Source organism: Populus trichocarpa, chromosome 16 (assembly GCF_000002775.5).
Source record: "Populus trichocarpa isolate Nisqually-1 chromosome 16, P.trichocarpa_v4.1, whole genome shotgun sequence".
In the NCBI taxonomy this organism is placed as follows: Eukaryota; Viridiplantae; Streptophyta; class Magnoliopsida; order Malpighiales; family Salicaceae; genus Populus; species Populus trichocarpa.
The window spans coordinates 12,828,061-12,855,602 of record NC_037300.2 but is presented as its reverse complement, the minus strand read 5'-3'; the positions used below and the strand labels follow the sequence as shown (position 1 = coordinate 12,855,602).

Genomic DNA, 27,542 nt, shown 5'->3' with positions numbered 1-27,542 from the left:
CACACACCTGTCACGTGAAATCACGCCACCAATGAAACCATCAAATTAAAACTAAAAGTCTAAATACGTACAGTTATCGGTCTCACATCGCGAGTACAATTGTTTTGTACACTCAAGCGCGTGAAATAAAAAAGATAAGTCTTGGGGATCATATGATTGCTACGTGGAAAGAATTTACAAGGAGAGGTTGCGTTCACACTGTATAGACCACGAGCCCTCCACACGCCCTCGACATGTGTCAAGATCAGAACCCTAAATATCTAAGTTAATCCAACGGTCCGAAATAAACCCTATCCATCCTCTGGAACCTCCTTTCTGTATTTAAACACCCTCTGCTCCTTCACCCTCTGCACACCCACAAATCTCCATTTACATAGCAAAAGACGTCTCTTTTTTTCTCATTCTAAGCTATGGCTTCAACTTTTTCGAGAAGTGTTTCTGCCTTTTCTCTTGCAACAAAGCAAGGGGACGCTGCTAGTGGTGGGCATGGCATTTCTTCCTTGCCTTTGTTTTCCAGAAAGAAAAGGAACACTAGTCTTGTAGTTTCTTCTGCCAGTGGTACTCTTACTGGTCTAGTGTTCCAGCCATTTGAAGAGGTGAAGAGAGAGGACTTTCTTGTTCCTATTTCTAGTCAGGTTTCTCTTTCTCGTCAGTTCTATGTGGATGAGTGTGAAGCTGCCATTAACGAGCAGATCAAGTCAGTAATAACTTTTCTCTTTTTGTAAGAGATACATAATCTTGAAATCTCATTTTAGAGTAGATAGATATTGATTTGTGTTTGTGTTTTTGTTTTTTGTTAACAGTGTGGAGTATTCTGCTTCCTACGTGTACCATGCCTTGTTTGCCTATTTTGACAGGGATAACATTGCTCTCAAAGGCCTATCCAAGTAACCATAAAAAATCCCGTCTCTTTGTTTTTGGCTACTTCCCTCATTTTTGTCTTTGATTTGTAATAACTGAGTATGGTGTGGTCATGTTCTAATCAGATTCTTCAAGGAATCAAGTGAAGAAGAAAGAGAACATGCTGAGAAGTTCATGAAGTATCAGGTACCTACCAGGCTACCACTTCCTTTTTCGAACTCGAATATATACTTTTTAATTTTTGGTATTCTTAATTAATTATTTTCCAAATATATGTGATTAGAATATACGAGGAGGGAAAGTAGTGCTCCACTCTATACTGAAACCCGTTTCTGAATTTGAGCATGGTGACAAAGGAGATGCATTATATGGTATGTTTCTACTTTCTAGACTCATGTTCATTGCTAGAAACTGTTTAATTTCCTGGAGATATGAATCCGATCCAATGGTTTAATTTCCTGATATTGTCTTTTTAAGTCATTATTCTAGTTTGATGTGAACAAATCTTCTCTTAAATCTAAACATGTTGCATTGATCAATAAAAACATCTACAAAGTCATTAACATGATCGGTTCGTGGCACATCTCTATCTAGTTATAGCAAATTATTTTTCGAATACTCATAACCTTTAATTTTATATAACCCCGGCTACATCATAATTCCATCCATATTTTAATGGAATTCGCTTAGTTGGTGGATTTTGTCTCCAATCTTTGTTAGGCTTTCCATTATATAGAGGTGTCAGGATATGTTTCTGTAATGGAAAACGTTTACGGTTTCTGAGTTAATTAACTTGGGCTGTCTTTGATTCAGCTATGGAACTAGCATTGTCTTTGGAGAAGTTGACAAATGAAAAACTACTGAACTTGCACAAGGTGACGTGTCTTTTGCCTTCACCATGTTTTTTCTATTTTAATTCCATGCAATTAGGAGGTATTATGTACTTTCTTGCATTAAATGCCTGGAATAGTCAATGTTTTCAGAATTGTGCTCATGAGCTATACCGTGTTCTTGATAAATAACAGGTGGCAGATGAGAACAATGATCCACAATTGCAAGATTTCATCGATAGCGAGTTTTTGAAAGAGCAGGTAAGCTCAAAATAATTTTGTTTCTTTCCCTGGATATAATACTGGATTGAACACTTGTATGCACTAATCCTGTGAGATACACTGGAAGGCGGTCGTGCCAGATTGAAGGTGAAAATAAAGATATCAGATTATGCATTTAAAAACATTCACTCATCTATTTCCAGAAAAAAAGATTACTGTTTTCCTCCTGTCATCAACCTGTTAGACATTTGTTCTGTCCAAAACTCAGAACAAAATTGAAAAATTTAGTATGGAAGAACAATCACATAAAAAATTGGTAACATTTTACTTTCACACTTGCAAGGATACTTATTGCATCATGCTCTGACATATACAATTTTTTTAACAGGTTGAATCCATTAAGAAGATAGCAGAATATGTCACTCAATTGCGGATGGTTGGAAAAGGCCATGGTATGCTAATAAATTGCATTTTCAGTATCTTTGTTACTTTCACCATGCTAGTCCACTTACTCTTCCATTCTCCATAAATTTATAACTTTGGGGTTTAAGACAAGTTTTTGTGAACTTGCAGGAGTATGGCACTTTGATCAGATGCTCCTCCATGCATGAGGCTCATGCTGCATGATGTGAAAATACAATCTGCACCTGTTCTGGGTTCAAGTCTGTGCTATCCTAGATTTAGGATAACTTCTCTAGGAGTTTTAATGGATTGAGGATAATAAATTTTCAGTGTAGGATGTATAATAGACATTAATGTATAGTAAGAGAGGTAGCTGCTTTGCTTTCAATAAACTGTGTGGCAACATTACGAAAACAGATTTGGACTCTTTTATTTGGAGGTGAAATGTATATGTATTTTTAAGTATGGATATTGCTTGATGTTCCCTTTTGACTTCAGGCTTTTTGAGTGTAGAATCACTTCAGTTGATTGATCTATAAATATGGAGTCTGTTGATCAAATTAAATCATATGATTCAGAGCTGATTTGTGAACCATAGCTTGTTTTATTTGATACAGAACAATCATTAGATTGATTTCTTGTTAAAGGGCAGAGAAAATCCATTGCATTGAGTTTTTTGTTGATACAAAAATACTGGAAAAACTACTAGCTTACCTTTCTCAATTTTATTTCTTGTTTTTTGCACCAAAAGAATGTCTGCTAGCAGATTTTCGAAGTTCTTGCAATGAACAACCGGGGCTGGCAGCTTCTTCTGCCTTTGTCTTCCATTCCATCGCCTTCCTTTTCATTTCTTTACCCTTTTCTCCCTCCATTAACTCTATAACAAGCTTCCCAACTTGATCTCTCTTAACATCACCGTGCCGATACCCCATTTATTTCAAGCAAACCAACAGTTGTTTTGCTGCTCTGAGAAAAATGGCAAAAAAAAAAAAAAAAAGAACTCCACAACTAAGGCTTCAAGGACCGAATTCCATCCCAAGTGACTTACAAATACTCCTATTGATGGGTGCTTTAAAATCTGCTGTTGTGGACACTAACTCGCTAACATGCCTCTATCCTTTGTTTCTGTAAGGAATTCAGGTGGAAAAATGGTTGATTGTGTTGAAATTTGTTTGAATAACAAGGTTAGAGAACACATTTTAAAGCTAAATTAAAAATGAGATTTACTCACTTTTAAAATTAAAATTTTACTGAAATTCAATCTTTAATATATGCTATTTAATATAGAATATTAACATAATTTAAACTATAGGTTGTTTTACTGACTGGTGTTGAAAAAATGGGGAGGTGCTAGCCGAATCAGGCTCCTCCATAGGTTTTCAACAATCTCCTCTTTTCTTTTGAAGATCCCCATTTTTGCCCGTCACTAACCTTTTTCTCAAACCCCATCCATAATTTTTTATTATTATTTGTTTTTTAATGGGGTTCATGGTGGAGCATGGAGAGTGGAAGAATAATAGGTAAGTGGGTTTTTGTGTGTTTTTTTAGTGTTAGTGGGAAAATATGGGTAAGTGGGATAACATGGGTGAGTATTTTTTTTTTCCCACTTGTCTCTTTCAAAATTTTAGTCCTCCTTTATTATTCTTCCAAATACTTTGATCCTTCTCCTTTCTTTTTAATTTTTTTGAAAAGGACAACGTCAACTTGATATAAAAAAATTAATCGATGATTTTAAAATAAATATTTTAATAACTGAACATATTAAAATATATTTGGATTCTAAAAAAGACATTGAAAATGATAAAATGACACAAGCGTGTCAAAAAAATATTTTGGAATTTTTTTTGTATTTTGAAAATATTTAGAAAAACAGGGGATCAAAAATTGAATAATGACAATATACATGTGAAGACTTTGATTTTATATCAATTGCAAATTTGAATATATACTTAATATACATGCTGATATTCTTTTATTATATTTGTGTTAAAAGCATATTTGTCTTAAGTTTTATTTCGTGTGTTTATAAATTTGAAATTGTATACATTATAGGCTTTCATTGAACATTTTTTTTTATGTTTTATATGTTCTTATTATACTAAACTAAACATCATTACTTATTAGTCTACTATATTTACAACGAAGGTTAACAAACTCGCCATGATCGTTGTCGGACCTTATTATCCATGAGAAAGATTTTTTGTTGTTAGCCCGAACCTAAGCCAATTCTAGCATTTGTTGTGGTGTTAGGACAATGATGCTTCCAAAATTTACGTTCACCATATAATTCAGTTCTTTTAAATCAAGCTATTAAGTGAAGTTTGATTGTTCAACCCATAAATTTGAACCAATATAGCTTAGTCTATCATTTGTTATATGTTTATTAGCGAGCAAGTAGAGAGGATCCATATCATAAATAGGATGGAACATTGTTGTAAGAACATCCAAAACCTCTTGTTTGAAGGAATCAAACATGTTCAAAATAATAGCTAAAGCTCTTGAATTTCTCTTAATTTTTTTTATGAGAGAACTAATTATATCTGAAATCTTTTTGGTCGCATTCAAATCCTTCATTTCAAACTCACAACTCAATTAATCCTTTGAATTGTTGATCTCATACATGTCTTTTAAGACAATACAATAACAAATACAAACTATCTGAAAGCTTCCTGAAATACAAACAAAAGTTATAATCATTTTTAAATAACCATGTCCAAATATAAAAGTATATATATATATATATATATATATTCTCACCACACAAGTAAAAAAATCCTTAATGTTTTTACTTTTCAAAACATGCATGATTGATTATAGTGAAAACCCACATATATGAAAAAAAAACTTTAATGTTTTTACTTTTCAAAACATGCATGATTGATTATAGTGAAAACCCTTAAAAAATGGACATCCACGTGTATAAAAATTATATTGAATTTAAAATGATGTATATATATAACTTAAAAAAACGTTTTTGTGGCATCATCTCCTATATATATAACATGCCTCCCATCGTTCATGGAGACTGGTGAAAAGAAAGCCATCAAATTAAGATGACCTAATCCAAATACTTATCAGATGGTAACAATGGCCGAAAGTAACGGCACAGAGAAGAAGGAACTACACATTTACAGTCCTCAAACGAAAGTCCCATTGTTTTGCAACAATCTAAATCTGGCCCAAACCCATTTCTGAGCCCATTAACTACTGGGCTTGCCAATTTTTTCTTTTCTTCATAGTCCATAATTAATGATTGACCCAGTTTGCTTAGTGTTTATTTGAAAGTATGATTGCGGATATTTTTAAAAGTGTTTTTCGTACTAAAATATATTAAAATAATATTTTTTTTATTTTTAAAAAATTATTTTGTGATTAGCGTCAAACGATTTAAAACATACAAAAACAAATTTAAATTTTTGTGAAACATGATTTACACCTCATTCCCAAACGGTGCCTTAGTAAGACACCGTTTAGAGTAATGATCAACCTATTTTTTATTAAAATTTAATTTTTTTAGTATTTTTTAATCATTTTAATATATTAATATTAAAAATAAATTTTAAAAATTAAAAAATATATATTTTAATATTTTTACAAATAAAAATAACTTAAAAAAATTACTGCTATAACACTTTGATTGCCCGTAAATCAAGTACAAGATCTGGAATGGGGTAGAAACAGTAGGCAAACAGAACAAGCTTGTTATTTTTAGTCTCGGATTGCGACAATGCCAGCTCAGAAAATCACAAGACAAGAAAAGAGGAAATATCCTCCACTTTAGACCCTGTGTTTGTATAAATTATCCAGATCAGTCCCTGTAACAATATTCATCAAATCCACCCTATACTCCTCACAATTTGTTATTTCAACTCAATTGAAATGAAGTTTCATCAATTTAATTACCCTCCTTATATTATTCTCGGTATATTTATAATTTATCCCAATGAGTTTTAATTGATAAAATTTGATAAGAAGGTCCAGATTTGAAAAGGTGGATTTATTAGGGTTTTATTGCTGGATCAACTCAATTAAAGGGACTAAATTGGTTTCTTGCAAAGCGTGGCTGTCTCGCGCTAAACACGACAAAATACATGTCCAAATTCAAAGTTTTTGGCAGCGTGGAAAAATATCAACCTACTCACACACCTTTCACGTGAAATCACGCCACCACTGAAAATTTCAAATCAAAACGAAAAGTCTAAAATACGTACAGTCTGAGGTCTCGCTCCGCGAGTACAATTATTTACTACACTCAAGCGATTGAGAAAGGAAGGACAAGTCTTTGGGATTATAAGATCGCAACGTGGAAAGAATTTATAAGGAGAGGTTCCGTTCACACTGGATAGACCACGAGCCCTCCACACGCCCTCGAAACGTGGCAAGATCTAAGCCCTAAATATCTAACTTGATCCAGCGGTCCGAAACAAACCTCATCCATCCTCCGGCACCTCCTCTCTGTATTTAAACACCCTCTGCTCCTTCACCCTCTGCACACCCACAAATCTCCATTTACATAGCAAAAAACCTCTCTGTTTTTCTCATTCTAAGCTATGGCTTCAACTTTTTCGAGAAGTGTTTCTGCCTTTTCTCTTGCAACAAAGCAAGGGGACGCTGCTAGTGGTGGGCATGGCATTTCTTCCTTGCCTTTGTTTTCCAGAAAGAAAAGGAACACTAGTCTTGTAGTTTCTTCTGCCAGTGGAACTCTTACCGGTCTAGTGTTCCAGCCATTTGAAGAGGTGAAGAGGGAGGAATTTCTTGTTCCTATTTCTCGTCAGGTTTCTCTTGCTCGTCAGTTCTATGTGGATGAGTGTGAAGCTGCCATTAACGAGCAGATCAAGTCAGTAATAACTTTTCTCTTTTTGTAAAAGATACATAATCTTGAAATTTCATTGTAGAATAGATAGTTATTGATATGTGTCTGTGTTTTGTGTTAACAGTGTGGAGTATTCTGCTTCCTACGTGTACCATGCCATGTTTGCCTATTTTGACAGGGATAACATTGCTCTCAAAGGCCTAGCCAAGTAACCACACCAGATCCCGTTTCTTTGTTCTTGGCTACTTCCCTTATTTTTTTTTAATGATTTGCAGTAACTGAGGTATGGTTTGTTCATGTTCTAATCAGATTCTTCAAGGAATCAAGTGAAGAAGAAAGAGAACATGCTGAGAAGCTCATGAAGTATCAGGTACGTACCACTTACCTTTTGAAAATCGATTATTTTCTTTTTAATTTTTGGTATTCTTAATTAATTATTTTCCAAATATATGTGATTAGAATATACGAGGAGGGAAAGTGGTGCTTCACTCTATACTGACACCCGTTTCTGAATTTGAGCATGTTGAGAAAGGAGATGCACTATATGGTATGTGTCTAGACTCGTGTTCATTGCTAGAAACTCCCAAGTATTATTTGTGAATTTTGTCTCCATTTAATCCCATCCATATCTTAATGGAAGTGAATTAGTTGGTGGACTTTGTCTCCAATCTTTGTTATGCTTTCCATTATATAGAGGTGTCGGGATATGTTTCTGTAATGGACAATGTTTACAGTTTCTGAGTTAATTAACTTGGGCTGTCTTTGATTCAGCTATGGAACTGGCATTGTCATTGGAGAAGTTGACAAATGAGAAACTACTGAGCCTGCACAAGGTGATGTGTCTTTTGCCTTCACAATTTTTTTGTCCCTGCAATTAGGAAGCATTATGCACTTTCTTGCATTAAATGCCTGGAATTGCCAATTTTTTCAGAATTGTGCTCATGAGCTATACTGTGTTCTTGATAAATAACAGGTGGCAGATGAGAACAATGATCCACAAATGCAAGATTTCATCGAAAGCGAGTTTTTGGAAGAGCAGGTAAGCTCAAAATAATTTTGTTTCTTTCCCTGGATATAATACTGACTTGAACACCTGTATGCACTAATCCTGTGAGATACACTGGAAGGCGGTCGTGCCAGATTATGCATTTAAAAACATTCATTCATCTATTTCCAGAAAAAAAAGATTGCTGTTTTCCTCCTGTTAGGCATTTGTTCTGTCCCAAATTGAAAATTTTAATATAGAAGAACAGTCACGTCAAAAATTGGTGACATTTTACTTTCACAGTTGCAAAGATACTTATTGCTTCATACTATGACTAATACAAATTTTTTAACAGGTTGAATCCATTAAGAAGATAGCAGAATATGTCACTCAATTGCGGATGGTTGGAAAAGGCCATGGTATGCATATAACTTACATTTTCAGTATCTTGCTGCTTTCACTATGCTAGTCCACTTACTATTCCATTCTCCATATATTTATAATTTTGGGTTTTAAGCAAGTGTTTGTGGACTTGCAGGAGTATGGCACTTTGATCAGACGCTCCTCCATGAGGTGTGAAAATACAATCTGCACCTGTTCTTGGTTCAAGTCTGTGATATTGTAGATTTAGGATATCTTCTCTAGGGTTTTAATGGATGGAGGATAATAAATTTTCAGTGTAGGATGTATAATAGACATTAATGTAGTAAGAAGCAGGTAGCTGCTTTGCTTTCAATAAAATGTGTGGCAACAATACGAAAACAGATTTGGAATCAATGATTTCATGTGCAAGCATGATATGGAGCTGCAATGTATTAGTATTTTAAGAATGGAAGTTGCTTTTTGTTCCCTCATGACTTCATGCTGTTTGAGAATAGAATCACTTCAGTTGGTTGATCTATAAATATGGAGTCTGTTGATCAAGTTAAATCATATGATTCAGAGCTGATTGTGTGAACCATAGCTTGTTTTATTTGGTACATAACAATCATTACATTGATTTTTTTCTTGTTGATACAAATATACTTACCTTTCTCAAATTTATTTCTTTGTTTGCACCAAAAGAATGTCTGTTAGCAAATTTTTGAAGTTCCTGCAAGAAGAACTACCGGGGCTGGCAGCTTCTTCTGCCTTCGTCTTCCGTTCCATCGCCTTCCTTTTTATTTATTTACCCCTTTCTCCCTCCATTACTTCTCTAAAAAGCTTCCCAACTTGATCTCTCTTTACATCAACCTTTATCTCCATGCCGATATCCCATTTGCTGCAAGAACACCACCTGTTGTTTTGCTGCTCTGCAAAAAATGGAAAAAAATAAATGGAACTCCACAACTAAGGCTCTCATCTCAAGGACCGAATTCCATCCCATGTGACTTGCAAATACTCCTATAGATGGATGCTTTAAAATCTCCTCTTGTGGACACTAACTTGTTAACATGCCTCTATCCTTCGTTTCTGCAAGGAATCCAGGAGGAAAAATGGTCAGAACTTATTATAAGAAAAGCTTTTTGGCTGTTAACCGGACCCTTCGCATTTCCTGTGGTGTTAGTACAGTGATGCTTCCAAAATTTACATGAATCTTAAATTTTGAGCATGAAACAACTTTTATACCTTTGAGAGGTGTTAAGCCCCTTTCAACAAGAACGCGGAACTGTGTGTAGCCTAAGAGCCCACAGGCACTGTGTATGCAACAGTAGGTTAGGGATCCCAAATTCCTCGGCAGCATCATGTGTAAAGGACATAGCACCATCAGAACCATCACAGGTCACCGGCTAGACGTTGGAGATGAAGTGCTGTCATCGAGCCTGTGAAGTATATTGCGAAATGGGACCGAGCAGTTTTTTGCAGCCGATTCACAGATAGAAGGGATGCCCTGAGTTGCATCAGAATCATCTGTCTGTGGGAGGCCATCAGGTATAGCTTCAAACCGAAAGTCCGGTGAGCCATCCAGAGAGTTAGAACCTCTGGATTTGAGAAGTCGTGTGTGGTTATACTCAGTACTGACAAAGGTTATGTGGAAGCCATTAAAATGTAAGAGTTTTGCTAGCTTTAGCAGTGGGGCTATGTGACCCTGAGCTGGGAATGGTATGCAAACAGCACGAGGTTTATCAGCTACTTGATTGAAATCCATCTCCCTCCCTCCAATTTCCATGTGAGTGTGAAAATTTACATTTATTGGAAGGGGCAGATCTCTCCCCTCCTTTATATAGTTAAATTGATTCTATCCAGCGGTAAAAGGTAACATTGCTATCATAGTGCCTTTTTAAAAAAAATTATTTTTTATATTAATCAATTAAAATATAAAAAAAACATAATAAAAAATATTAATTTAAAATAAAAAATAAAAAAATTTCAATTTGTTTTAAAAGCAATTTTAAAACACAAAAACAATTTCATAAGCATTTCTGTAGTGAACCTCATGCACGTCACGTCATTTTCTAGTCAAATTGAATCTTAATTAGCAAGTTCATCACGTCTGTTATTTTTTGGATTATTGAGGATAAAAAGCAATGTCAAAGAGAATTATTGACTTCTATGTCGTCATTTTCCAGGCTAAAACTATAGTCTTATACAAAAACAAAGAAAGCAAGTATAAAATAATGTATGTTGAATATTTTAAACATAATATTAAGTGAAGCACTTGGAATTTATCATTAAGAACCAACACCATCTTAATTAATTACATCACTAATTAAGAGGTTCACGAACAAGAAAAATTGACTAAAAATATCTAAAAATAAATAGAATTTATTTTTAATTTAATCTTAAATTTGCCTATTAAATATACTTATAATAAATTTTTAACAATTTTCCATATGAATAAAGATTATTTGACCAATATATAAAGACTCAAAGATTTGTAAAGAGATAATTCACTATATCAGGATTGATAACTTTTATTCTTGAAATTTCTTGATAAAATATTATCAAATTTACTTGGCTAAGGACTATTATTTTAAATTATTCAACTTTTTACATTAATCAAGATAATAGCATTTTTATAGTTCTCTCTGCATAGATTTTTAGTGTCGGTGATCATAACTTAATTATTCAATCAAATAATTCAATCTATGCCTCTCATGCACGTAACTTGATGCTTATCTCATCAAGATCATCATATAACTTAATATCTAGGAATTACGCAAATGAAATCAATCAACCTAAGCTAAAACGAGGATGATTAGCAACCTTTGATATGAAGCAATACTTTCATCTACAGAATGGATTCGCCATTCTTAATCATCTAATTATGCAGATTAGAAATAATAATGACGCGGTAACATGGTAAAGATTGAAGTGCTTAGTGAGAAGAAATGGAGAGTGAGTAGGCAACAGATTTTTGAGCTTCCCAATCCAGTTTTCCTCTCACCACAGATTCTCATTTATGCAGCAGTCAAGTGGAAGTAGTGATGGGGCCATGGTCAAACGGTTCGTTGGTGTTTCCTTAGAACTTTTGTGAGGTGCTATACCTCTCTCCCTGACTTTCTCTCCCACATATGCAGACACAGACAAGAAAGCTCTGTCCATTACTGGTGCTATTAGATTAATGAAGTGTTCAGTAGTAATTGATGGTTCATGATTTTCTAAAACCCTCTCACATTTAAAAAAATATCACATGAAAGTCATAATTTAAAATGCGATATTGTACTTTCAGCGTTCAACTTCATGTTTGGTCATGGCATGCCCATACCTAACTCTAAGTTGGGCAAAGACGAGTTTGAGTCCAACCCTAGGTTGACCCATGGCGTGCCCACCCCCAACTCTAAGTTGGGTAAGGGCGCGTCCGCGCCCAACACTAATTTGGGTCGTGATGGGTCCGCGCCCAACACTAAGTCGAGTTGTGACGCATCCGCACCCAATTTCAAGTTGGACCAGGATGTGTCCGCGCCCAACTCCATGTTGAGCTATGGTACATCCGCGCCCAACCCCATGTTGAGTCAAGGACGCGTCTGCGCCCAACTCCATCTTCTTCTTCTTTAACTTCTACAGCTGACCATTCTTGGGTGCAGTCACAAGCTGACCCAATTCCTCTTTGGTTCAGCGAGTGAGTTGAACCCAACTCCTTCCAAGTTCAGTGTACAGAAAATTAAAAGGAAGCATGAGTATACAGGAAAAAAAGCATGAGTATATAGAAAAAGGTTCGAAACCTTTATACTCTGAGATATAAACACAATCATTCTTCTTCTTTAACTTCTATAGTTTCTTCTCCTTCTTCCTCTTATCTTCATAAGAGCTCATTAATATCTTTATTAATATCTTTTTGTCACATAAAAATATCTCGTACTAACTTGATTTTTGAAGGATCCTCCATCAACACCCCTAGAGGTCTCTAAAGGACTTTGTGCAGGTATAAACTGAAGAGAAGATTTATATTCTCTGATGAAATTCATTAAAGAAGAAGTCATTGTATTCTCCAAGTGAATGTCATACAATATACTATGAATGATGTACAAGAATCTTAAAGAATAATTCATTTCAGAATATTCCCTTTATTTTTGTATCTTCATCTGTAACCAAATAATTCTGATGAGCATCAATCACCTGCAATGAGAGTGCCTAAAATATGCTTAGGGTTATTGGTTACACTTACTTTCGCACTTGCAAAGACACTTGTTGCTGGGATGTCCCGCTCCATGTGAAAAAGGGACCACCATAGAAGGAAACAAATGAAAAGGTTAGCTGGGATTAGGACCCGCTGAAATAAATAAACAAATAGAAGGAAAGATACAAAGAAAAAGACAGAGAAGCCGTGACAAAAAGAAAGAAGAGGCAGCTTGAGCAGTGTCGGTTCAAGCTTTGGTCGGCAGCTGATTCACCGTTGAATCAAGTTGGATTTTTGACAGCATGTTTCAGACATATATCTTTTTATTCGGTATTGTTGGATTGAAGATTAGTTGTTGTTTTTTTGTTCCATGAATATGTTGTTCCCATGAAGTAATAAGTAAAATAAGACTTTACTTGGGCAATACAACAAATATATGGAAGGCAACCAAGTTTTAGGAACAGTATAATATCACTTGAACAAATTTTTTCCCGAATAAAAGCTGAAGCCACTCGCACTATTCAAGAAAAGCAGGGGGTAAAATCCAAGAAGCAACACCCTTAAAAAAGAGAAAAAAAAATGAAGGAAGACTAGATAAAATCCAAGAAGCCACGCCTATGAAATCAGAAATGAAGGGTGGACCAAACAGAAGAAGCTAGAAAGAACACACCTCTTTTCCTCTCCTGAATCTAGACCACCTGTTGAAGCCTCTAGGGTTTTAATCTACAAAGAACACTCCTTCACATCCCAACAACTCAAAACTCTCTGAAGCAGCACTCGATAAAATTGAAAATGCAGCTTCTAACTGGGTTCTGAGGTTTTAATCTACAAAAAAATACTGTTGGCCAACGGCTAGGAAAGGGATAGCATTTTTTAGTTTTTTTCAACAGGAATAGCTTTCCAATAGGAGAAAAGGGATTTTAACAATTCATATAGCTCTCCCATTGAAGACCAAAAAACAGTTGAATACAAGCCATTTTAACCGTTATTGGTTATGGCTTTTCATTTACTTTCACTATGCCAGTCCACTTACTCTTCGGTTCTCCATATATTTATAATTTTGGGTTTTAAGACGAGTATCAGTGGACTTCTTTGATCAGATGAGGTTCATGATGCATGATGTGAAAATACAATCTGCACGTATACTTGGTTCAAGTCTGTGATATCCTAGGTTTAGTATATCTTCACTAGCTAGGAGTTTTAACGGATCGAGGATAATGAATTTTCAGACTAGCTAGGAGTTTTAACGGATCGAGGATAATGAATTTTCAGTGAAGGATGTACAATAGACATTAATGTAGTAAGAAGATGGTGGCTGCTTTGCTTTCAATAAAATGTGTGGCAACAATAAAAGAACAGATTTTGACTCTCATGATTTCATTTCCAAGCTTGATTTGGAGCTGAAATGTTAGTCTTTTAAGAATGGATGTTCCCTTACATATGATTCAGAGATGATTTTGTGAACTATAGCCTATTTTATTTGATGCATAACAATCATTGCATTGATTTTTATTTTATTTTTTATTTTTTTTGTTGATACAAATGTAATGGTGAAACTTCTAGCTTACCTTTCTCAAATGTATTTCTGTTTTTTGCACCAAGAGAATGTCTGCTAGCAAATTTTCGAAGTTCCTGCAAGAAGAACCGCTGGGGCTGGCAGCTTCATATGCCTTCGTCTTCCATTCCATCGCCTTCTTTTTCATTTCGTTGCCCCTTTCTCCCTCCATTAACTCTCTAACAAGCTTCCCAACTTGATCTCTCTTTACATCACCATTTATCTCCACGCCGATACCCCATTTGTTGCAAGCAAACCAACAGTTGGTTTGCTGCTACGAGAAAAATGGCCTACAAATAAATGGAACTCTACTAACTCTTCAAGTGTCAAATTGTCAAATACTCCTATTGCTGGGTGCTTAAATCTGATCTTGTGGACACCAACTTGCTAGCTTGCCTCTATCCTTTGTTTCTGCAAGGAATTCAGGAGGAAAAATGCTCGACACAGCACCATCAGTGTCAGAGAGCATTTTCGCTGTTAGCCAGAACCCAAGCAAATTCTAGCATTTTCTGTGGTGTTAGAACAGCGATGCTTCCAAAATTTATATACACCACAAAATCCGATTCTTTTGAATCAAGCCATTCAGTGAAGTCTGATTGTTCTTTCCATAGATTTGAACCGATATTGTTTTGTCTATCATCTGCAATCTGATTATCAGCTATCAAGTGGAGAGGATCGATTGCATAAGTAGGAAGGAACATTGTTGTAAGAGCATCCAAAATTAGTAAAGGCTATGTGGAAGCCATTAAAATGTAAGAGTTTTGCTAGCTTTAGCATTGGGGTTATGTGACCCTGAGCTGGGAATGGCCTGCAAACAGCATGAGGCTTGTCAGCTACTTGACTGAAATCCATCTCCCTCCCCACCTCTCTCTCTCTCTCAATGTGAGTGTGAAATGCTACATTTATTGAAAGGAGTAAAATGACTCAGTCCATCAGTAAAAGGTCGAGCTCTTCACTCCTTTATATGGTTAAATTGACTCAATCCATCAGTTAAAAAGGTAACATTTCTAACAAGCGTATAGGACATGAGCAATTATGTAGCGAACCCACATATATGTCATGTCATTTTCTAGTCAGGAAATAATCGAACGAAGAGTTGTGAGCACATTCATCACGTTTGTAGTTCTTAGAATTATTGACGATAAAAAGCAGGAACAAATGGGAATAATTGAGCTGTATGTCAAGACGTGATAGGCTAAGACAAAAGACTAGTACTTCCTCGACAAATATGCATCAAAACTTGATTAAAGATGACTGATGCATCAAGTTTACTTTAGTGGGAAGAAATGAAATGATCAAGCTGCCCTGAAACAGAATTTCCTGTGAGATATCTTCCCTCTAGTTTCCTGAGCAATTGGATGCAAGAGCGAATCGTTTTCCACATCACTTGCATGTCTGTGTACTATCCACAAGTTTCCAATTCCTTGTCCAGGTTCATAAGCCCATGTTTGTTTTCAAAGTCACAAAAGATTACAAGAAAACCAGATAAAACCAAAATCATCCTTCCATGCTAGGCTTTCTTTGTAGATAAATCCATACTAGTTCCCCACAACCACAAGAGCTCAACACAAAATAAGTCCATCTCAATATTTGAAGCCCAATTGCCCTTTACATTGTAAGTATCATGAAGGTGACATGCGGTTGCAGAACACAAATGCTTCCTTTTGACAAATACCTAAATGCAGGAGAAGCCATGAAGACATAGGGATTGATTCTAATGAGCTCGGTCTTACCTCTGGTTTTGTGTCTCAAGCTTGAAGCAAGCTTCTAAAGTGTTGGCTTGGCTAAGTTATTAGCTTGTGTGGTCAAAAAAACATTAAAAATGTAGATTTTAAGGGGAAAAACAAGTCTGCAATTTTCTATAGAATAGCATGAACGAGAGATAAAACACTGCAAAAACTAATCATTTTTTTTCTATTTCTTACATCTCCCGAACTTTAAGTAGCGATATATAACAACACATCTCAGCCTTACATTTTTCTTTTCATCTTAATTACCTTTTAATCTAACTCTAATTACTTTTTTTAACACATGTTAACTAACTAAAGTCAAGGCTAAATAGTTGTAACAGTAACTTATTAGAATGTTAACCTTAACATTCTCCCTCTTGATATGTTAAACTTGAACTCTGAGTGCATTTCTCAGCTTTTAAAATTTATCCTTTGGCAATGCTTTTGTGAAGATTTCAGTCACCTACTCCTCTGATCTGCAGACCTCAATATCAGTCTCTCCTTCCTCAATTTCGAATGCTCTTGTGAGTTGTTGTAGAAGATAAATGATAATGTTTGCAAGATCCGTCTTCCTCATCATCTGAAGATTTCAAAAACGAGTTCTTTCTAACCCAGAAAGAATGATGTAGTCGAGCTTGCGATAACAGGTGATTCTGAGCAGTTAGGTGTAAGTCTGTTATAATTAAATGAGAAACTGCCCCAGATTAGATGGATAACCTAGCAAATATATTTTATAAAACAACGTGATAGGTCTAGACCCAAGAGGAGTTATGGTTGTGCTAGATCAAAATGATAGCTCAAAAGAGCCATAACATTTTATCCAACTCTTGGATCGCGCTCAAATTTCTACAAGAGTTTCTGAATGTTGTTTTTTTTAAAGTAATAGTGGAATCGTTACTCCGACCGTCAAATCTTTAGATTTCAAGGGCCCCGGTTTTTGTAGTTTTTGTGATTTTTCTTGTTATTTTCGGATTTTATGCTTCTTTCCTTTGTAATTTCATGTTTTTGTTTTTATTTTTGTTTTTGTTTTCTAGTTGAGGTGAAGTTTTTGGCATTTTTCAGACTTTGTAAACCTCCTTGCAAGACAAACTTTAATATTATTATTTTTTGAGAAAATAAACTTGTGAATTCAGGGTTCACATCTGCAGCCTTCTTCACTCATCAAAAATTATATGTTTTTTTGTTCGTTGTTATCTTTAGTTTTCACCTGCTTCACTTCTATAAAAATCATCACATTGATTTCTTTTTAAAGGGCAGAAATAATCCATTGCATTCGTTTTTTTGTTGATACATAAATACTAGCAAAACTACTAGCTTACCTTTCTCAAATTTATTTCTTTTTTTTTTTTTTTGCACTAAAAGAATGTCTGCTAGCAGATTTTCGAAGTTCCCGCAAGAAGAACGACCGGGGCTGGTAGCTTCTTCTGCCCTCGTAACTCTGCGAGTCCAAACAAACTAATAGCAAAAAAACCGCAAGGAAACATAATGCATTTGTCAAATACCCAAAAAAAATCTTAAAAAGACATTCCAAACCTGAAAAATGAACCAGAAGACTGCATATTATTGCCCTGGTTCAAAAGAAATTGCATCCAATGGTATGCTTTCTAAGCAACAACAGCGCTGCAAGACTGCATATTATTGGAAAACACAACAGCAATAACAACAAAAAAGAACCAACAACAGCGCTGCAAGACTGCATATTGTTGAATAACCAAATTGTTTGATGACAAGGACCAAAGCAGGAAAAAACAATGCATAATGTTGTACAAGAAAAACACATGGGGACAACAAACACTGGGCAAATTTCGTAAACCATAGCTTATTTTATTTGATGCATAACAATCATTACATTGATTTCTTTGTTGAAACAAGTATACTGGTGAAACTACTAGCTTCCCTTTCTCAAATTTGTTTCTATTTTTTGAACCAAATGAATGTCTGCTAGCAAGTTTTCGAAGTTCCTGCAACAAGAACCACCGGGGCTGGCAGCTTCTTCTTCCATTCCATCGCCTTCCTTTTCATTTCTTTACCCTTTTCTCCCTCCATTAACTCTCTAACAAGCTTCTCAACTTGATCTCTATTAACGTCAGCATTTATCTCCAAGCCGATACCCTATTTGTTGCATGCAAACCAACATTTGGTGTGCTGCTCTGCGAAAAATGGCCAACAAAGAAATGGAAAACATGGTCGACTCATCACCAACATTGCTGTCAGTCCTTATTATCCATAAGAAAGCTTTTTTGCTGTTAGCCAGACCCCAAGCCAATTCTAGGATTTTTGTGGTGTTAGAACAGTGAAGCTTCCAAAATTTACATACACCACAGATTAATTCGGTTCTTTTGAATCAAGCCATTCAGTGAAGTCTGATTGTTCTTTCCATAGATTTGAACCAATATAGTTCAGTCTATCATCTGTTATCTGATTATTAGCGAGCAAGTGGAGAGGACCGATTGCATAAATAGGAGAGAACATTGCTGTAAGAGCATCCAAAACCTCTTGTTTTCGAAGGACTCAAACGTGTTCAAAATGATAGCTGAAGCTCTTGGACTTCTCTCGATTTTCCATAGGAGGAAGCTGACCATGATATCGTTTGGGTCCGTAGTTTTTTCCACACCTGGAATCCAATCTATAGTAGTTTCTAGGTACCCGTTCATTAGATAGCTGCAAATCACAGCAGACTTAGTGCAGTTCTGATCTCATCGGATGAAGCTTAAATTTTAAGTATGAAACAACTTCCACACCTTTTTCAACAAGAACACGGAACTATGTGTAGCCTAAGAACCCACAGGCACTATGTGTATGGAATAGCAGGTTAGGAATTCCAAATTCTTCAGTAGCATCAAGTGTGAAGGACATACCACCATCAGAAACAACACAGGTCACCGGCGGGACTTTGGGAGAGAAAGTACTGTCATTGAGCCTGTAAAGTAGATTGCGAAATGGAACCAAGCAGTATTCTGCAGTGGATTCGCAGACTGAAGGGATGTCTTGGGTGGCATCAGATTCATCTGTCTCTGGAAGGCCATCAGGTATAGCTTCAAAACGAAAGTCCGTTAAGCCATCCAGAGAGCTGGAACCTCTGGATTTGAGTAGTCGTTTGTGGTTATACTCAGTATTGACAAAGGTTATGTGGAAGCCTTTAAAATGTAAGAGTTTTGCTAGCTTTATTAGCATTGGGGTTATGTGACCCTGAGCTGGGAATGGTATGCAAACAGCATGAGGTTTATCAGTTACTTGATTGAAATCCATCTCCCTCCCTCTCTCTCTCTCTCAATGTGAGTGTGACATTTTACATTTATTGGAAGGGGTCGAGCTCTTCACTCCTTTATATGGTTAAATTGATTCAATCCATCAGTAAAAGGTAACATTTCTAACAAGCATGTAGGACATGAACATTTCTGCAGTGAACCCACATATATGTCATGTCATTTTCTCGTAGGATATGATAGAATGAAGGGTTATGAGAACGTTCATCACGCCTGTATTTCTTTGAATTATTGAAGATAAAAAGCAGGACCAATGGGGCTAATTGAGCTGTATGTCCAGACGTGATAGGCTAAGACAAAAGACCAGCACTTCCTCGACAAATATACATCATATACTTCATAACTTGATTAAAGATGACTGATGCATCAAGTTTGCTTTGGTGAGAAGGAAAGAAATGATCAATTTGGTGAGAAGGAAAGAAATGATCAAGCTAGTCTGAAACAGAATTTCCTGTAAGGTCTCTTCCTTCTAGTGTCCTGAGCAATTGGATGACAAGAGTGAATCATTTTCCACATCACTTGTATGTCTGTATACTCTCCACAAGTCTCCAAGTCCTTGCCGAGGTTCATAAGCCCACGATTGTTTCCTGTCATCAAAATCATAAAAGAGTAAAGAAAACCAGATAAAACCAGAATCATCCTTCCTTGCTAGCTTTTTTTGTAAATAAACCCACAACAGTCCCCCGCAGCCACAGGAGCTCAACACCAAGCAAGTCCATCTCAATATTCGAAGCCCAATTGCTCTTTACTTTGCAAGTATCATGAAAGCGACGTGGTTGCAGAACACAAATGCTTCCATTTGAAAAATACCTAAACGCAGGAGAAGTCATGAAGACATAGGGATTGATTGTAATGAGCTCACTCTTACCTCTGTTTTTGTGCCTTGAGCTTGAAGCAAGCTTCAAAAGAGTGGACTTAGCAGAGAAGACAAATCTTTGTTTGAACCATAGCCAGCTTCTCCGCTTCTCCATCTTCACCTACGATCTGCCCATTCTTCACTTCCATTTTATATCTATATTTTTCATTTTTGTCCCTGCTCTCCCTTGCTAATACTTTAAACTGAGGCAAGCAATCAAATGAATCCGACACATCACAAACCAACATCTGTGAAGACAAGTGAGTCTACCTGTAGACATTTCTGTTTTTCTAATGGTTACTACCTTTTCCTACTTCTTTTAAATAATACTAGTAGATGATAATATCTTAAGTCACACTGAGTTGCGCATTATTTTACTCTCACGCTTGATTAAACGACTCTCATGTACCTAACTAAATGCTTATCTCATCAAGATCGTCATATAACTTAATCTCTAGGAATTAAGCAATATTTTTCATCTACAGAATTTCCATTCTTAAATCATATAATGCAGATTAGAAATAATCAATGATGATGATGATGCAGTAATATGGTAAAGATAGAAGTACTTACTGGGAAGAATGAACAGTGAGTGGGCAAGAAACTTTGGAGCTTCCCAATCCATTTTTCGCTCACGAAAGATTTTCATTTCTATGTGGAAGCAGTGATGGGGCCATGGTCAAACGGTTGGTTGGTGTTTCCTTCTGCACCTTAGTGATGCATCTACACCTCTCCCCCTGTCTTTCTCTCCCCACACACAGATCAGGACAGGAAAGCTCTGTCCATTACTGATGCTATTAAGATTAATGAAGTGTTGAGCAACCAATGAATTCTGATAGGCATTAGTCACCTGGAAAGAGAGTGCTTAGAATATGATTAGGGTTAATGGGTTCTCTTTGCGTCGCTTTCAATGAACTCTAATCTACTGGGGACCTTGCCAAGTAATAAGACTGAGACATGCATGTGCTCTGCAACCATTACTAACAGTGCAGTCCCTAACCCTAACTGCCTTCATTGACACTTTACCAACTCTAATCCTCTACCCAATCTTGTTCTCTTGTGTATTGTTCACTACAGAAGTGAGTTTTAGCTCCAAAGATATCTTCACATACATCAAATGCTGCATTAATTTTTTCTTCATATTTAATTTTTTTTTTTTAATAAATAGTCTCTCATACGAGTTTATTTTCGACAGTTTAGATGAAAAAAATAGGATAAAAGGATAGATTGAATGATGACCCTAGCGACATAAAGGACGTAATTAGACTTGCAAAGAGGGATTGAAAGCTTAGTCTAGAATATAGATCAAATTAAGCTATTTCCTTCTCCCTTTTTTTAATTCTCTGTTTCTCAAGTTTGGCCATCGCAAGGCTTTGCTCACATGACTAAAGATTTTCCCTTGAAGACTAGCCAATTTCATCAATTTAATGCAAAGCTTTTCGATGTACTATTGACATTGCGCTTTGCAACCAAACATGGCAATGCATTGTACACTTGAAAATTGCCTTCATTGACATTTTGCCAGCTCTATTCCTCTTACCCAAGCTTGCTCTCTTGTGTATCGTTATTTTGCCAGTGCAACTCGTGACAAACAGGCCCCCGATATCACCAACACTGTCAAATGTTCCGAGACAATTTGCCAGTTTCAGGGCCTGAAAATGGTTGAATGAGGTATGAACTGGTATAGCCAGCTTGGAAACTTAACCATGTCAAGAAATTAAACTGAAATCGCTTCAGGGTTCTCATTACCATCAAGCTGGCAAGGATACCAAGAAGGTAATCAAAGTGGAACTCGCAGTCCCCTCCATCCCTGGTAATAATTTCATCGAGTATTGAAAGCATTTCTAACGGGTAAAAATTTCCAAGCACCACCTGGAGAAAGACCTATTGACAATCCAAATCTACAAAAAAAAAATCTAAGATATTGTTCACAGAGAATAATAAAATTAACTGAAGTTCTAGTTGACACAAACAGGCAAAAACAGATTACACAGGATGTGTTCTTGATGCTACAGAAAATCTCATGCATGCTTTTTTAAAATGTATCCCAGCAGTAAAAATTGAAATGCAAAAGCAAACATTGTTCAAAAATGTGCACTAAATTATGCAAACACAACATTCATTCTATCATTAGCAAAACATAACTAGCCATAAAATGCCAACGAAAATTCAAGAACTTCATGCAGCAGCCTGAGATGCTGCAAGCCTCTTTTTAGCCTCCTCAATGATGGACAATTTAATACCCTTGCCCTTGGGAAGAGAAATCCATGGCTTGGAGCCCTTTCCAATGGTGAACACGTTGCCCAGGCGAGTGGCAAACTCATGGCCAGTGGCATCTTGAACATGGATTGTCTCAAAGCTTCCCTTATGCTTCTCCCTGTTCTTGATTACTCCAACTCGGCCTCTATTCCTTCCTCCAGTGACCATGACAACATTTCCCACATCAAACTTGATGAAGTCAACTATCTTGTTGCTCTCTAGATCCAGCTTGATGGTGTCATTGGCCTTAATGAGGGGATCTGGGTAGCGGATGGTGCGCCCATCATAGGTGTTCAGATAGGGAATTCCTTTCTGCCCAAACTGAATTGACCGAACTTTGCAAAGCTTGAACTGAGTAAGAATTAAACAACAAAAAAAATCAATACCTGCTGTAATACCACACAAAGACATGAAAATACAAAAAATAAAATTCACCGATCCATCAAAATTAGTGCATGGTCCAGTAAAACAAAAATATCATGAATCAAAGAAAAAAACCAGAGTCAAAAGTATCACAAACCTTAGCCTCGTCCTCTCTGAGGGAGTGGAGCCGGAAGCGGCCTTTGGTGTCATAGAGGAGACGGAAGCTCTCGTTTGTCTTTGGGATTGACACAACATCTGTAGCAGAGAGCAAAACCACGCGTAAAACACGGATGAAAAATATAGAATTTGAGGGATAAAATGAATAGGAAATGATCATGTAAGTGAAAAAGGTCAGAAAGGAAAACTAGTATCTTATCAAACATAAACAACCATTTTCAATCAAGCACAAAAGAAAGTTGGCAACAACAAAGAGCTCTCACAACCTATCACACCCAATGACCACTTAAAACAAGCATTAAAACAAGTTAGCAGGCAAGGGTTTCTTACTTCTTATAACCTAAATCGCACAAAATGATCATTTGCCAAAGACTATTTTGCGGGGTTGTAGGGTTCAATCTATTAATAACATCACATCATGGCCACCAAAAAACTGTAGAAAAATCAAGTTCATTCATTCATTTCAGCCAAGGATATAGGTGATGAAAGCTTCCCCTTGACTATATCAAGCCAATCTAAGCATTGCAAATAAAAACCCAACTCCCATTTTGAAGATCCACAGAGAAAAAAAATCATAAAACTGGTAGAGCAACGACATAATTAGAAAAGAAAAACATTAAACTTGAAAGAGCAAAGACAGAAAGCACATACCCATGAAACCAGATGGGTAGGTTTTATCTGTCCTAACCTTCCCATCAACAAGAACATGTCTCTGCATCAAAATAGAAATCACTTCACGGTATGTCAAAGCATACTTGAGCCTGTTTCGCAGAATGAGAATCAGAGGCAAGCATTCCCTAGACTTGTGGGGTCCGGATGAGGGCTTGGGGGCCTACACGACACAAAACCAAACAAGTTACACTCAAGGACAAACAACACCAAGCAACAGGGAAACCATTGACATTGCAGCAAAGGGGTCGTCAGAAATTGTTAACATACAAAAGCACCACCAAGTTTATCAAGCATCCAATGTTTTGGAGCATTAAGCCTCTTCAAGTGCTTCTTCAACCCTCTAGCCTGTAATGCATCACAAAATCCGAAAGATCAATTAAACCAGTGCAAGAAATAGAAATAACAACAAGAAGATTGATGAAATCAGGAGAACATAAGCAAGATCTGAGATCAAGATGCAAAAAAAGCTGACCATTTTGCAACTGTATAGCTCAAGATGTTGGTGACTCTGCTGGGCTGCGCCTACCTTTGCTGCTTAGAGAGATGCAAAAACCCTACTTGTATCCTTTTAAAGGAATGTCCCTTGTTATTGAATCCGAGTTTTCCGGGTCGGGTTGAGGTATTGTTACTGGGCCATGTGTTTATTGGACTATTATTGGAGCCCTAATATTTTATACATTAGGCCATGTCATTATTACTTAAGAAAACAAAAGATGTTGTTAAATTATCTTCATAAAAATAAAAATAAAAAAATATTATAATATCATTTTTTAATTTTTTTTAATTTTACTTTTTAAAAAATTAATTCTTTCAGTAGTTTTTTTATTTTTTCATTTAATATTAGGTTATGTTTAGAAATTATGTTTCATAATTTTTTTTTTATTGGGTTAATACCGGTCTTTTAGATTTTTTTTTTCTCGATTTCAACTATCAACATTAAATTTGTTGAAAGTGTGGCATTGTAATTTTTTTTATTTACTTTCTATAAATTTATCTAAATCTCATGATTCAGATCGCAAGTTTGACAGATTAGTCCAGGTCAACATGAATTTCAGGTTAGGGTTTATAGAAAACATTTTAGGGGAAATGCAAATTGACTATGAAGTGATAAAATTTGGTTAGATTAGGTTGTGTTGGGTGTTAAATTTAGTAAAATCATCATTTTGTCGCACGTGCGGCCTCACGACAATCGTCCACCCAAGTCGGGATCTTTCTATGAATTTATCTCAATCTCATGATCCAGATCGCAAGTTTGACAGATTAGTCCAGGTCGACATGAATTTCAGGTTAGGGTTTATAGAAAACATTTTGGGGAAATGCAATTGACTACGAAGTGATAAAATTTTGTTAGATTAGGTTGTGTTGGGTGTTAAATTTAGTAAAATTATCATTTTGTCGCACGTGCGGCATCACGACAATCGTCCACTATATATATATATATATATATATATATATATATAGAGAGAGAGAGAGAGAGAGAGGTGGTAGGCCATGAGAGATTTCTTATTATTTCCCCTCATCACCAGAGAGATCCCGACTTGGGTGGGTGGTAGGCCATGAGAGATTTCTTATTCTTTCCCCTCATCACCAGAGAGATCCCAACTTGGGTGGACGATTGTGTGAGCGATATATATATATATATATATATATATATATTAAGGATATGTATCTCTCATTAATGCTATCAAGGTAACATTAATCTATAGCCTCTCCACTCAATCAAAATAACAATATTCATGGGCTATAAATATCTCATGAATCACTCAAGTAAAAGGTTTATAATCTTTTCATTCTCTACATATTTGCATAAATGTTTTCATAGTTTTTCTATCTAAAATATCATTGCACTCTCTCTCTATAGAGATACTTACTTAAACATTTGAGAGTCATCATATTTACCAAGATGGATTTCCAGGTACTTGGCTTTCAGCATCAAGCTACCATGCACCTTGGCTTTCCACGCCAAACTACCACTCACATTGACTTCTCACACAAAGCTACCACTCACTTTAGCTTCCCATATCAAGTTATCACCCACCTTAGCTAAAAAGAATAGATTTTTAGGACCCCATGCGGATCCCTCAAGATTTTTTATTGAACCAATACATTTTTTATTATACTTTCTCTACATCCCCTAGGTATATAAAAAGTCTCTCATGGCATACTACCTTTTCTCCATCTCTTTAATATTATGTAAGAGATATTTATCTCTCATTAATGCATATATAAAGAATATTTATCTCTCATTAATGTTATCATGGTAAAATTACTCTTCAGTCTCTCCACTAAACAAAAGGACAATATTCATGGGCTATAAATACCTCATAAATCATTTAGGTAAAAGGTTCTCAATCTCTTTATTCTCAACATATTTGCATATATATTTTTAGAGCCTCCTTATCTAAAATATTATTATTTCTCACATCAAGCTACCATGCATATTGGCTTTACACACCAAATTACCACCCACCTCGGCTTCCTACACCATACTACCATTCACTTTAACTTTCCACATCAAGCCACCACCCACCTGAGCTATAGAGAATAGATTAAATTACAAAAACCGAGTGATTAATCTATTATTCAACCATATAAACCTTATTCTTAATCGCCTTGTATTTTAAAATATCATTAATAATCATTTTCTTTATTGTCACAACCTTATTAACTTTTATGGCAAATGCGATTGATGTACAAGGTTATAAAAATGTTTAGTGCCTATGTCACTCTATTTGTTTTATTCCTACTCTTTTTTGTTACAAATGACATCATTTTTTTTATTTTATAAAGGAAAAACTCAAACATGAGAACACATAATCTAATATACTAGAACAAATGCAGGAAATAAGAGCAAAGAACATACAATGTGTGACACAAGAAACATGTTACTCTCATATTCTTTATTCTTTTTTACAAGACCTCTGTGGAATGTACATGTTCTCAATTGCTTTAGGTCCAAGAGGATCAAAAAATGAGTTTCATGTCCTCACTTTTGGAATTTGTTACCTGAAATTACCACATTGAATATTTAGGTTTTGGAAACCATGCATTTAGCAGCTTTAGCTTCAAGAGAGGAACATCAAATTATGGTGGTCAATTTCTATTTTCCAACACTTTCAATCTTACTATTTGGTGTTTTTGTTTTAATATATTTTTAGTGAATTTTGCTATTTCTTTTCTTACTTGATAATTGCAAATGATTTTTTGGTTTAAATTATCATTCATCCCTCAACTTTTACTTAAATCAAGCCATCTGTATTATTTGGTTTAATTTTAACCTTTTATAATCTATTCTAGAAAAGGGGAGTAGACACCTCCCTTAATATTTTTTTTTTCAAAAAAATAATTAGAATAGCCTTTAGAGTTTTTTTGGTATTGTAATAGCGGTTGCTTTTTAAAGTTCTTTTCATTTGGAAATACATAGAAATAATATAATTTTTTTCATTGTTTAAAATTTATTTTTGACATCAACATGTCAAAACAATTTAAAAACACAAAAAATATTTTGAAACAAATAAAAAAAAATTATTTTTATTCAAAAATATTTTTAAAACACAAAAACAAATAGACTTCTATGAATTTTTACCTTTTAGAGTTCAAATTTGCTATTTTTGCACATTTTACCTTCGACTTAAATAGGTGGCTCTCATTGAGCCTTAGTTTTTCTTAGCTTCACTATTCAATGGAGATGAATTGTCAGTCCCACCAGCTATGCACAAAAAAATTTTCATTTTTATTATTTATAAAAGAAAGTGATTTTATTTCCCAATAAAACAGAGAGAAATCAATTTTAATTAAAAATTTTAATGAGAATCTTTTTGATGATATGATAAATATATGATTAGTTGTATTACCTTGTAGAGATAAACTAGTTACTAGTGTAGAATCTTTCACCATCATTTAATTTTTCTTTTCAAGAAACTCTACATTAATCCTGAGTCTATGATTTAACATGAAATTCTGTTATGTAGTTTTATCGAAATGTCTATGGCAAGTTATCAATAAAAACAT

The 27,542-nt window shown here is 35.4% G+C and overlaps 2 protein-coding genes, 1 long non-coding RNA gene and 1 pseudogene across 8 annotated transcripts; 1 reads left to right on the top strand and 3 right to left on the bottom strand.

Moving 5' to 3' along the window:
• The first annotated feature begins 335 nt into the window (after positions 1-335).
• LOC7460396 (ferritin, chloroplastic) lies at positions 336-13,792 on the top strand. 6 transcript variants are annotated; one of them, XM_052448014.1, is made up of 9 exons: positions 336-697; positions 804-887; positions 987-1,047; positions 1,145-1,232; positions 1,675-1,736; positions 1,887-1,952; positions 2,302-2,365; positions 2,487-2,524; positions 13,774-13,792. In XM_052448014.1, exons 1-8 carry the CDS (start codon positions 411-413, stop codon positions 2,522-2,524), a joined length of 750 nt encoding a protein of 249 aa, XP_052303974.1. In that variant the 5' UTR covers positions 336-410; the 3' UTR covers positions 13,774-13,792. The 6 variants fall into 6 exon arrangements, with proteins under 6 accessions (XP_052303974.1, XP_052303973.1, XP_052303972.1 ...); XM_052448013.1 differs by lacking the exon at positions 13,774-13,792 and adding an exon at positions 8,688-8,967; XM_002323574.4 differs by lacking the exons at positions 804-887; positions 987-1,047; positions 1,145-1,232; ... (3 more) ...; positions 2,487-2,524; positions 13,774-13,792 and adding exons at positions 7,091-7,152; positions 7,253-7,336; positions 7,438-7,498; ... (3 more) ...; positions 8,469-8,532; positions 8,652-8,967 and having other exon boundaries at positions 338-635.
• Positions 9,028-12,224, bottom strand: LOC127904437 (uncharacterized). Its single transcript, XR_008057616.1, has 2 exons — positions 9,722-12,224; positions 9,028-9,565 (listed from the first exon to the last, which is right to left on the bottom strand). It is a non-coding gene; the product is annotated as an uncharacterized LOC127904437 (long non-coding RNA).
• Positions 12,462-21,953, bottom strand: LOC18106332 (7-deoxyloganetin glucosyltransferase-like; annotated as a pseudogene).
• Positions 21,954-21,998: 45 nt separating this feature from the next.
• On the bottom strand, positions 21,999-24,143 carry LOC7460394 (40S ribosomal protein S4-3). Its single transcript, XM_002322985.4, has 5 exons — positions 24,004-24,143; positions 23,799-23,876; positions 23,511-23,691; positions 22,840-22,937; positions 21,999-22,670 (listed from the first exon to the last, which is right to left on the bottom strand). The coding sequence occupies exons 1-5, from the start codon at positions 24,004-24,006 to the stop codon at positions 22,239-22,241; spliced, it is 792 nt and encodes a 263-aa protein (XP_002323021.2). The 5' UTR covers positions 24,007-24,143; the 3' UTR covers positions 21,999-22,238.
• Positions 24,144-27,542: the final 3,399 nt, after the last annotated feature.

What these genes read in the sequence shown, in the direction of transcription:
- LOC7460396 (XM_052448012.1), top strand. Translation starts at nt 411, where the DNA reads ATGGCTTCAACTTTTTCGAGAAGTGTTTCTGCCTTTTCTCTTGCAACA. An exon ending in CAAAGGAGATGCATTATATG is followed by an intron (nt 1,233 to 1,674) that starts GTATGTTTCTAC and finishes TCTTTGATTCAG; the next exon opens with CTATGGAACTAGCATTGTCT. An exon ending in AACTACTGAACTTGCACAAG is followed by an intron (nt 1,737 to 1,886) that starts GTGACGTGTCTT and finishes GATAAATAACAG; the next exon opens with GTGGCAGATGAGAACAATGA.
- LOC7460394 (XM_002322985.4), bottom strand. An exon ending in CTACCCATCTGGTTTCATGG is followed by an intron (nt 22,938 to 23,510) that starts GTATGTGCTTTC and finishes TCTCTGCTACAG; the next exon opens with ATGTTGTGTCAATCCCAAAG. An exon ending in TCAGAGAGGACGAGGCTAAG is followed by an intron (nt 22,671 to 22,839) that starts GTTTGTGATACT and finishes ATTCTTACTCAG; the next exon opens with TTCAAGCTTTGCAAAGTTCG.